General features: G+C 39.5%; 1 protein-coding gene across 2 annotated transcripts in view; it reads left to right on the top strand.

The window, feature by feature from the left end:
- LOC124805206 (putative mediator of RNA polymerase II transcription subunit 26) overlaps nucleotides 1–12,401 on the top strand; it is a 289,089-nt gene that overhangs the window by 179,898 nt on the left and 96,790 nt on the right. For both annotated transcript variants that reach the window (XM_047265702.1, XM_047265703.1), the window contains one exon: nucleotides 2,956–3,041. In XM_047265702.1, coding sequence (XP_047121658.1) covers nucleotides 2,956–3,041 — 86 coding nt within the window. The remainder of the gene's footprint in view (nucleotides 1–2,955; nucleotides 3,042–12,401) is intronic.

Genomic DNA, 12,401 nt, shown 5'->3' with positions numbered 1-12,401 from the left:
ATCTAATCATGTTGTCACAGTACTTGCTGGCACTTAGTATGCTGAAGTACGGAGTGTCCATTAAATTGTAATAACAAAAAGGATCAATAGAAGAATACAACAAATGGTATGTTTTTGTGAAAGTTGTAATAATTTTATGCAGAAGTTTCTTTAATTAAAAGCTGCTAACAAGTGACACTATGTGCTGTATGGCTCATATCAGTATCATAAATAAATTGGCCTTCTGCAGTCTTTGCAATCACATAAGTCTTTTCAAAATTTCTGTTGCTTTCATTAGAGAGGGGACACAAATGAATAATGAACTGCCATCACATTTTGTATACATAAACAATCTGACAGGTAGGATATAATTTCTTTCTTTTTGGGATAAGGCACTTGGAACAGTTTCACTCGATTCTCTGTCCCTACTACTCTTTGAAATAGCTTGTGTCTTCTAGTCTATAGCTGGTAAGTTAAAATCTCCGTTTAAAACTATAACATGACCAGGAAACTGTATGTAGAATATTCTTAAAGTTTGCCCTCAACTGTTCCACCACAACTGTAGCTGAGGTAGGGGGTCTATAAAAGCATCCAATGACCACATTTGATCCGCCCTTAACACTATCTTCATCAAAATTATTTTGCATTCAGAGTCTGTATTACTCTGACTAGTATTATCATATATTTTATTGCTGTAAACACTCCACCACCAGTTTCAACCTATCTATGCAATAAACATTCCTATCTGAATTTAGAATTTTATTGCTATGAACCTCTGGTTTCAGCCAGGTTTTTGTCTCAAGTACTATGTGGGCATTTTTACCATTTATAAGAGAGATCAGTTCCGGGATCTTTCCATAGACGCTCCTGCAGTTAACTAATACTGTTTTAACATTTCTTTCTCCGATCTACTATGACAAATGCTACTCTGTGTGGCCTCAGAAGGCATCTTATGGAGGGATTTGTCTATCCTAAAAACACTTAATGGACAATACACATGCTGCGCTACCCTAGTACCTAGTACCTAACGGAAGTTCATGCTTGACCTATTAAGCAGTACCCTAAAGGTCTCTAACTGATAGTGGTGGTCGAGAAATTTGCATCCTATACTGTCGCAGAATCTTCTGACCTCTGGTTTAGATCTTCCACTGTCCAAACCATAAGACCGCGATTGGTTCTGGGAACAATGGTGCGAAACAATAGCTCTACTTCTATCCTGCAGCCGAGTCTAGCTGTCTTCACTAAAACAGCCAGTCACCTTTAGGAACTGAGGATGGCCATGGAACACAGGCAGCAGACATGATTCTTGCCTACACGAGTCACAGTTTGCAGCTGTGTGCACCCAGTGTGCATCTTGTTGTGTGAGACACGCCCCCTACATCTCCCTGGCAGGCAGACAGAGTGGACATTTGCTTTGTTTCCACCATGCCCACTATTTTCATGAGAGGCTTCATCGTCTGCCAAACATTGGAGCTCACAGTGAGAAGCCATCCCACCCTCTGCGATCGCTCAAAACCCCCTGAAAGATGGGCCCCAGTTGCAACAGTCAAGATGTCGTGCTGGCTCAGATGTACTTTCAGCAGCAGGTGTTACCTTAAAATCTAATTTTAATATGTAAAAGGAACAGCTGTGTGACCAGTACCCACTTTCGCCTTCTGCACAGTGATTTGTGAACCTGCTGCTGTTTGCCAATCACCATCAGACAATGTAGACTGGCTAGGATGTGCGAATTGGGAGATGCAGTGGCATGCCCCAGATAAAGCTGTAGGGTGCAATGGTGCCAAAGGAATCATCTCGCGTGCCCTGATGCCACCACTTCCCAGAGCAGCAGCTTGGAACCTGTCCGACCATAGGCAGCACAACTTCCAGCTGTTTGTGGCCAGTTCCCCCTACATCCATACACAACAGGCACAGTCCACCTTTAATCGATAACAAGAAACCAAAAACATACTTCAGTGTCTTTTTGACTGGGCTGACAGGGGTGACTAATAATAAGTGTCACAAAGTGAAAAATGCGAGCTGCTGCATTAATACTAGGTCACACAACACAAGTGGGCAGCACACAGCCAGACAGCAGAGTACTGACTCATTGTTCTACATGTTCAAGCTACTCAGCTGTGGCACTGCATGTGGTGAAGATCTACACTACCAAAACTATGATACACACTAAAATGTAAACAAGAGAACAAAAACAAGCTCTGGTCTCTTTTAGACAGCACTGAAGGTGATGTCAATAAACAATCATAAAATGAAAAGTAGAAACTGTTGTGTAAACACTAACTCATCGAACACAGGTGCACGGCACACAGGTGGACACCAAACTGAGGGGGAAAGGTGAAAAATTAAACTCAATTTAGTACTTGTGCATGTTTGTAACAGTCCAGTGGGTGATACATTTATGCCTCAGACTCAAAGATCCTAGTTTTATGAGTAAATCTGGAAGGATGCTGTCAACAACAATGATGCAAATTGTAATTCTACTTAATTTATTCCAACTCAACAGACAGCTGTTACAGGCCATATTGAACTGCCATTTGACCCATTTTATTCTAGCTGTCTATAGCCTTTTTTATATTTTTCCAAATACTATGAACTAATATTTCTGTTATAATTACAAAACCCTTTAATTCTCACCCCTCTATTATCTATTCAAACAACTATTTATTTGTAGAATTTTGTCATGTAATTTATCTTTAACTACTATGAGCTTTCTCCCTTCACTGCTTGATTTTTTTTTTTTTTTTTTTTTTACAACCTTCCTGAATGTAAGAATTGTAATATCATCACCTACACAGCTATTATTGTGTGATTATCATTACAATTAAGTGATTATCATTTGTTTGTACTAATTTTTTTTCTTTCCTCCAATAAAATGTGTAATCTTTTGTAGGTAAAGGCCTGTCAATATTTTAAAAAAGTGTTTACCGAAGAAGTAAAAACCCTTATAAACTATTCACGAGAACCTTCCTTTTGCAGCTCAGATTATGACATCAGGTGTAAAAAACTTGAGCCAGCAGAATCTTCGTACAGCCACCTCCAGTGGTTCTGTGGCCCTCACTCAGGTAATTTTTCGTCATTGCCAAAATAGTGTTAGTACCATTGGAAATTATTTTATCATACATTTTAATCAATGCCAACAGTTTTTAGGTGTATTTAAAGACATCTCACTTCTTGTGGGTGTCTGACAAGTGGAAAATTGTTTTCTAAACAAGCTAGAAACATGCCCAGTACTAGTCATAATGGCAGTTTTTTTATTTTTGTAGGCAAGAAATGCTTAGATCTTCTCAAATTATCAGAATTACCATACACGTTGTAACACAATGAATTTACCTACACCAAGACACTTTCTTTTGTCAATAGATCCCACACTCGCTTCTGCTGCTGTTTTTTTTTTTGTGTACAACTCGGCATATCCTTATGTCCTTTATCATTGCCTTAATCTGTACATTTCAACCATCATTTATTACTGCATAGAAATTCTGCAAGATCCATTGCAAAGTTTTGTAAGAAGCAGAACACATGAAAAAGTGACCAAGCCTCTTGCTAGACATTAATTTATGGTCTCTTGGTCAGATTTCCATAATATCATTTTTCTTGAACCCTGCAACTAGACCTCTCCACTTTTGCAGTGTGCAATATGGTACATTACATAGCATATTACTTCCCTAGGAATTACTGCGGGATGAAACGGTTTCTTCATGAATGACACAGCTCATTTCCACTCCCATCCTGTTCACTTGCACTAGTGCCCCATCACTAGTGAAGTCAATGTCAGTAAGACACTAAGCTCTCACCAACTTTACTTTATCTCTTTAGCTCTTTAGCATAACTAGTTTTGCTAGTGTGTTGACGAATCCTTGTTTTAAAGATACTGATTTTGGTGTACCATGAGTTTACCACTGTAAAGGAAGTATGTAATTATTTGCGAGTCTACCAGTGTGCAGTCACTTTTTAAGAAAATATGCTCGTTTATTTGCTTAGGTTACAACTGCATGCAGGTTTACGGATGTTGGAATCACTTTATTAATAATGCACTACTGTGTTAAGTAAATGAAATGTCTTTCAGTAGTTTATCAGTTTTTTAATTACAGGTGAGCGACCACATTCCAAGATGAATTAACAATGATTACACTTATACCAGTATTCCTTTAGATGGTGTAGATTAACAGCTAGAGAACATTAAAACTAATGTGACATAAATATGATCAAATCACTACAAATCTTATTACTAAATAACTAGTGCAGTAACCAGTGGGGGATGGAAACAACTGTGGAGAAAAGCATGAATAATATTTAGACAATTGATGCGATACATAGTGAGTCAGGGGGAACAAATTGATAAATGATACGATATAGTAACATGAAATGTATCTGCAAGATGAAGCTGTAAGTATTGTACACTAAGTAACTTTACGATGGATTAATATATGTTGTGACTTTTGTAATCATATTGGTATAGTGGAATTAGGAAAATTGACTCATTCCACTGAATTTTACCTAAAATCACTTTTCTTAGTTGCCTTTATTGTCTTTCACCAACTACAGTATGAATATGAGAGTCTTATTAATTATAATTCCTTCTGTGTATTAGTTTTTACTCTATATATTCAATCTGTACAATGGAAATTCTAAGTCTTATTTATTTGCAGTCTTCTTGCTATACTACATTATGGATGGGTGATATTTAATGTAACTCTGAAGAGTACTTAATGAATTGTACCTATTAGGCAAAGAATACTTTCCACTCTGAACCATATCAAAATTTTAATAATATAGATCAAGTATAGATGAACAAAATCATCGATTTATGAAAATATGATGTAATGGATGAATAAAAAAATCTATTCACCAAGTGGTGGCAGGAGAACGTACATATAAAGGTATTAAAGTTTGCAAGCTTTCAGAACCAGAGGCTCCTTCTTCTGGTAGAAGGGTTGAAGGGGGAAGAAGAGAGTTTTAGAAAAAAGTCTGGTGAGTTTTAGGAAATAGGGTAGAGCTTGGAAAAGTTGACCAGAACCCCAGGTCAAGGAAGACTTAATGGAACCAGATGGGATGAGGAGGACAGGCCGATTGTTGAGGACTACACCAGACAAGATTTGAAAATCTAAGAGTTTAAAGGTGGAAGATAGGGTAATAAACAAGATGGAGATTACTGACAAAATATTGTGCACTAATTAATGAGAGCAGAAAGCTAAGTGCATACTATTGTAATAGGGGGGGATAGACAGATCAAAAATTGAAAGATAATAAAACTAAAAGGAAGTGAAGAAAGGAGTAGTTACTGTGAAGAAATGTTGAGACCAAAGACATTAATGTAAAATAAACCAAGGTTGACGGCAAGAAACAACGACATGTTGTAACTCCAGTTCCCACCTGCGGAGTTACGAGAAGCTGGTGTCTGCGGGGAGAATCCAGATGGCACGTGTGGTGAAACATGCACTGAAGTCATGACTGTCATGTTGTACAGCGTGCTCTGCAATAGCATATTGTGTTTTGCCAGTGTGCATTCACTGCCTATACCCATTCGTAATAACTGATAACTTGATGACAGTCATGCCAATGTAAAAGGCCGAACAGTATTTAAATAATTGCTGGTATATGACATGTCGTTTCACAGGTGGCTCTCCCTTTGATAGTACATATTTTGCCACTTACAGGACTGGTGTAGGTGGTGGTAGGAGGGGCAAAGGCAAGTCTTACAGCATGGAAGGTCACAGGGCAAGGAGCTGTAGGATAGGGAGATGGGTACAGAAGGAGCATATATCTACCAAGGTTATTTCCTAAACTGGGAGAACAATGAAAAGCTCTACTGGCTGTGGTGGACAAAATGTTGGACACAATGGATTTCATATCAGGGCATGACTTTAGGAAGTCATAGCTTTGTCGAAGTAGATGAATAGTACATTCAAGACCAAGATAATACTGAGTGACAAGTGGTGTTTTTGTTGGCAGTCAGCCGTGCTGGGGTTTGATGTGCTGCTTCTGAACTAGGCTGGTGGAATAATTATGTCCAGTGAAGGCTGAGGTGGGAATGTTGGTGTATTGCTGTAATGAGTCTGCAACTGAACAAATAATTTTGCCTTGAATACCAAGGCTGTATGGAAGGGAGTGTTTGATATGGGATGGATGGCAACTTTCATAATGTAAGTACTGTTGTTTGTTAGTAGGTTTAATGTAAATAGATGTGTGTAGCTGGCCTTCGATGAGGATGAGATCAACATGAAGGAAAGTGGAATGGGATTTGGAATAGGACCATGTGAAATTTATTTCCGAGAATGTATTTAGAGAGTCCAAGAATTTTAATAGGTCAACCACACCATGAGTCCATACGGCAAGGATATCATCCATGTATCTAAACCAGACCAGAGACTGAAGGAGTTTGGATCCCAGGAAAGCCCCCTCCAAGCGACCCACGAAGAGGTTGATGTAGGAAGGAGTCATCGTGGTTCCCAAGCTTGAGCCCCTGGTTTGTTTGTACATCTGTCCCTCAAAGGTAAAGATGTTATTGGTAAGTATAAAGTTGATTAAGGTGAGCAGAGAGGATGTTATAGGTTTGGAATCTGGTAGATGTTGACTGAGGAAATGTTCAGCAGCAGACCGACCATATACACGGGGTGTTATGTTACGGAAGGTGGTGTTATTAATGGTGACAAGCAAGGTGTGTGGTGGGAGTGGGACATGCGCAGATTTCAGATGGTCTAGGAAAGGCTGCTGTCTTTAGTATAGGAGGGAAGTCTTTGTACTACAGGTTGCAGGTACTGATCAACTAAGGCAAATAAATGTTCGGTGGGTGCTTTGAAGTCAGCTACTATGGGATAGCCATGGTGCTTGAGTCTGTGAATCTTGGGATAAAGGTAAAAGGTGAAGTGTGTGGTTTGGGTGGGGTGAGAAATTCTGTGGGTTGAGGAGAGGTGTCAGATAGCTGGCATAGTCCTTCCCTTACATACTCTCGTTGGTCAAGTACCAGAGTGGTAAATCCCTTGTCTGCTTGGAGGATAATGGTGGTGTCATCAGCTTTTAGGGAACAAAGGGCCTGGAGTTCTACAAAGGACAGATTAGGTTCATGTTGTAGGGACCTGAGAAAGGGTTGTGAAACGGTGCTGGATATGAGTAATTCTTGGAAGGCTTCTAACAATTTCAATTTTAATTTTTTTTACAGTGACTATTGCTTTCTTTGCTCCCTTTTGGTGTTCTATATTTTTCATTTTCTGACCAGCCCAGTTTTTGCTGCCCCTCTCCCACTTCTATCACATATAGTGCACTTCGCTTTCTGCTCGTGCTAACACATACATGAGGTTTGGTAGTAATCTCTGACTTTGTTATTGCCCTATTTTCCACCTTTAACCTCTCAAGTTTTCAAATTTCATCCAGTGCCATCCCTAACAATCAGTCTTTCCTTCTCATCCTGTCCTATAAGTCTCCCCAGGGTTCTGAGCAACTTTTCCGAACCCTACCCTTTTTCCTAAACCTCATCAGTCCTCCTCCTTAACCCCTTTTCTTTCCCCTTCAACCTTTCTGCGTGGAGGAGGACTCACTGACTCTTAAAAACTTCCAAACTTCAATGCCTTTATATGTGTGTTCTCCCGCCACCGCTTGGTGAGTAGAATTATTATCTATTCAATGGCATTATAGTTTTGTAGGGTGGGCTTCGCCAACAGTTGTCACAAGCAAGTTTTTAGTATTTACCCTGTTATTTAATAACAGTGAGAACTTTTCCCTTTTTCTTTCAATATTTTTCTTCTTGCTATTAAGATTTCAGTAATTTGAAACAGTTTATAACATTTGTGCCTTGTCACAGTAATATGCATCATAGTTAAATCTTGCATTGTTACGCAGCTAGCTCTGTGCAGTCTGGGTGTTGTTCATCCACCTATAATGTATAAATTCCTGTAGAGCATTCTATCGCAGCTGTTTCATTAATAGGTGTTCCTAGGCTTGGTGGTCCATTCTATATGGCAACAGTGACATATTAAAAGCTCTACCTACATAGGATATAATTCACAGTTGGAACATATTTGTTCCTGTAGAAACAGTTAATAAAGTCAGGCTGTTTAGTACAGAGCTGTTCCACTGGGCGAGCAGCGCTGTAGGTCCAATGCAAAAGCCTTAATGTGTTTTTAGCTCCAAGTGTATTCTTGATTGCATTTCTGTACCGGTGTATTATGCAAATGCATTATACTGTAGGAAAGTGAAGTGTTACATTAAGTTTTATAATTAGTTGCTTGTGGATGTCAAAATGGAAAAAGGCAGAAATTTGTTCTTTTGGAGAATAAAGCAACAGAACTGCACGATGCAGTATTTGTGAGCAAATTTTATGTTTCGTCATAGCTACTGTGGTCAAACAGATACTTTCAGTTGTGAAAATGAGTCTTCGTTCAGTATTCATTCTCTTTCATTTTCTGCTTTTGTTTTCACTTTTTTTAAGCATCCTTCACACCCTACAAGGAACCCATTACGTGGTTGGAACTAGAGTGTTGTAACCTATCAATCATAATTAATAATTTAGCCCATCCCTATACTATTCTAGACAGTTCAGAATGCTCCCTAATATTTTGTAGTTAAATGTAAGGGGGAGATATGGACAACTTTTGCTAAACACGAATCCTGACTGAACAGCTTCCATATCCGTTGTCTCCAGAGGATCCTGCAGACTCTTGGAAGGATAGATTGTGGCTCACAAGCACAACCAGCATCCATGCACTCCTGAGAGCCACCGATGTCTAAGGTGGCTGGGACATGTCAGGCACATGGGTCCTGAGCGAATACCAAAGAAAGTGCTTTATGGAGAACTTTGGGAGGGTTTGAGGCCAATAGGAAGACCGCACCTTCACTTCAAGGATGCCTGCAAGAGATATCTGACCAGGGCCAGTATCGATCCAAGTCAGTGGGAAAATAAAAGCAGGTGACCGTGGCAGGTAGCAACAAACTGTGCGCAATGAGGTTGAGCTTGCAGAGAACAAATGCGTGCGAGAAGACATCAGGAAGAGGGCAGGACGGAAGTAGGGAGTGGCATCTGGTGGAAGTCCTTCACATTTCGAGTGCCCAAATTGCCGTAGAGACTGCCACTCTCGAGTGGGACTTTTCAGCCATAGCAGATGTTGCCGAGTTTTAACCAACTATGCTACACCATCATCCTTTGAGGATGGGCGGATGCCACACTTGAGTGTAAGACAGAGTGTACTGCAGGAAATTTTCGTAATAAAAGGAGTAAAAATAACAGCTCCCCATGCAATTGAGTCACTGAGTGGCTGATGTGCACATAAACAAGACTGAAAACATTGCTAAGTTTGTGGGCATTGTCTTCGTCCTGAGATAATAAGTATAGAACACATACACACGACGACAACAATCACTGCAGATAGCTGGAGACTCCAAACATATTTAGTAAAATGCAATGCAAAACACAATCCTGGCACATAATGACAGTGGACATTGTGCTACTGGGAGATAAGCTGTTGAAGAAAGTACATGTCAGTGCTCTTCACCCTTCCTGTTCCTGGAGAAACTGTAGAATAAATTGGTAGTTTTGTGTGTGTATGTGGGGGAGGGGGGGGGGGGGCAATGGAAGATAATCTGATGGACATCAGACCTCTACAGACAATCTGTTTTTCTGTTGTATATGAATAGTCTAGCTGGAAATAAAAGTACCTAAATGACACTCTGGCATGTCTGTAGATCATCAAGGAATGTCTAATTTGTTTCATACTATTGAGCTGTTTGTGCACAATAAGTTGTCGATTAGTGTGGTGGCTGTTGGGAGCAGCCATGACCCCCGCTTTACGGCTTCCGAGGGGAGATGAGCAATGAGGGGAAGGCAGCGACAGCTCCTTGCAGCAGTGCTGGCACCACTACCTGCATTTTGTGCTTAATACGAAACTGAACGTGACAGTTGTGGACATATTGCCTGCTTAAGTGACACTTCCATTGGATCAGAAATCGCCTAATTTGTTGACATATTCATGCTTGAGAGTTTTACTTACAACTTATGTATTATTTATTTATCGCAAATAATTTGAAAGTCAAAAACTGATTTTTGGAATCTGTTTGCACTTTTCATTTATTAAACACAGCATAACAGTAATGTTTACGAAGTGTAATTAACTTTGCCTGAAAGAATTGTCAAAATGATGTTCACTAAAGACCACTGTCATTTGTGTTTGATTCAAGATTATCATCATCATCATCATCATAGCTTGAGGGCATGACATTGATAACTTAATTTATGAACATTTCCATTATTCCATCTTGTGTCCAATACTCTTGCTCCAGCTGCTGCACTTCCCTGCAGTAATCTTGGTGGTACTTTGCAGCAACTGAAAAGAAAGCAGCATTAACAATATTCTGCAGTGTTTTCTTGGACATGTCACCAGTGAAATTGTTCTCCCTGAAAATTGTTTTATTTTCTCCCATGCCAATTCGATCGGGTTTAGATTGCAGTTGTAGGGTGGTAAAAAGACTATTTTGTTGCCTCTGCTCTCAGCGATTTTATCCACGGCACACACTTTTACAGCTGGTTTATTTTCCTTTTTAGACAATAGTTGAGTCTTACACATTGAATCATTGTGGTTTATTTCCCTGTCTTGCAACTACTCTAACATAGTAATCCTGTGATCGTATTTATTAGGCATCCTGTCAAACTTCCTGCTGTGGTATGCCACATCATTCGTACAATCACAGAAGTGGGTGGAATATAGGAACAAGCATATCTGTAGACAACACCTCCTCCCCTGTTGACATCCCGTAGTTTCGTCAACTTCAAGAAAATGCAAAACAGTTTCTTGCATGAAAATTCCTGGCAAACTACTACTGTGTGCCAGACTGGGTTCCCAGGTTCGAGTCGCGGTCTGGCAATCAGGTTTAATTTGTCAGGAGGCTTAAAACCAGCGCACACTCCGCTGTAGGGAGAAAATTCATACTTGCCGAATTTGTCATTTTGTGGAAGTTTTTCTCAAACTCACAGAAATTTTCTTACCAATGCAAAAATGTCAGTGTCAAAAATGAAAATGGCACAAAGACAGATGGGCAGAAACAAACGTACCACTGGAACCCTTAAACACACACAATTGGCACCCCCAGTCAAGGAAGTATTAATTGAGTTTGCCAGTCAATTTGTTTCACCAGAAAGAAAGAGAGAAATGCAGTTTAGACATCTTTAAATTTTAGCTGTTTTTTTCTTAACTTTTATTTAAATGGTACTATACATGTAGATGCTTTGCATTTATGATAAAAGTTGTAAATACTGTTAGCAAAAATCGGAGAGTAATTAAAAGGCAACCTCTTAGTGAGACCCAGTGCCACATTTTTCTTACTTGTTATCAAATAGTTGATTATAGAATAGACAAGAGGTATTTGAAATTTGCAAATGACATCCTCAAAGTTTTAAATCTAAGTGAAATGCTCTGATTTTAGTTAATTGAATAGTGTTTCTCGGTAAAATCAATATGTATTCCACTAACATTTTTTTATTTTTGTGTTTTGTCACAATATTTATTCATTAATAATAATGCAACAACAGTGAAGACTGCTTTGGTTTTTAAGAATAACTGCACTTCTGCAACAAGTACTTCCAGAAAACTCCTGAAACAAACTTGCCCCAGTGACTTGAAAAAGTAAACTTGAGTAAGAATTTGTTCTAATGTAAACACCTGAGCAAGTGCTTACAGAAGTTACTTGCTAGTAAACACAAGCCCTTTGTAATACTTAGCATTAGGAGCAACTTGATGTTGGCAGCACTTGGATACAAATGAAATATCTTTCAAGTGATGCCCATTTTCTCCACTTCTGGCAACACTAGTGCAATAGTGAAGTTGTTATGGCCACTGCTATTTATGATTAGTCTACAGGGTTATTACAAATGATTGAAGCGATTTCACAGCTCTACAATAACTTTATTATTTGAGATATTTTGACAATGCCTTGCACACACATACAAAAACTCAAAAAGTTTTTTTAGGCATTCACAAATGTTCGATATGTGCCCCTTTAGTGTTTCGGCAGACATCGAGCCGATAATCAAGTTCCTCCCACACTCGGCGCAGCATGTCCCCATCAATGAGTTCGAAAGCATTGTTGATGCGATCTCGCAGTTCTGGTACGTTTCTTGGTAGGGGAGGTTTAAACACTGAATCTTTCACATAACCCCACAGAAAGAAATCGCATGGGGTTAAGTCAGGAGAGCGTGGAGGCCATGACATGAAATGCTGATCATGATCTCCACCACGACCGATCCATCGGTTTTCCAATCTCCTGTTCAAGAAATGCCGAACATCATGATGGAAGTGCGGTGGAGCACGATCCTGCTGAAAGATGAAGTCGGCGCTGTCGGTCTCCAGTTGTGGCATGAGCCAATTTCCCAGCATGTCCAGATACACGCGTCCTGTAACTTTTTTTCGCAGAAGAAAAAGTGGCCGTAAACTTTAAAC

Source organism: Schistocerca piceifrons, chromosome 7 (assembly GCF_021461385.2).
Source record: "Schistocerca piceifrons isolate TAMUIC-IGC-003096 chromosome 7, iqSchPice1.1, whole genome shotgun sequence".
In the NCBI taxonomy this organism is placed as follows: Eukaryota; Metazoa; Arthropoda; class Insecta; order Orthoptera; family Acrididae; genus Schistocerca; species Schistocerca piceifrons.
This window is presented reverse-complemented; position numbering and strand designations above follow the sequence as displayed.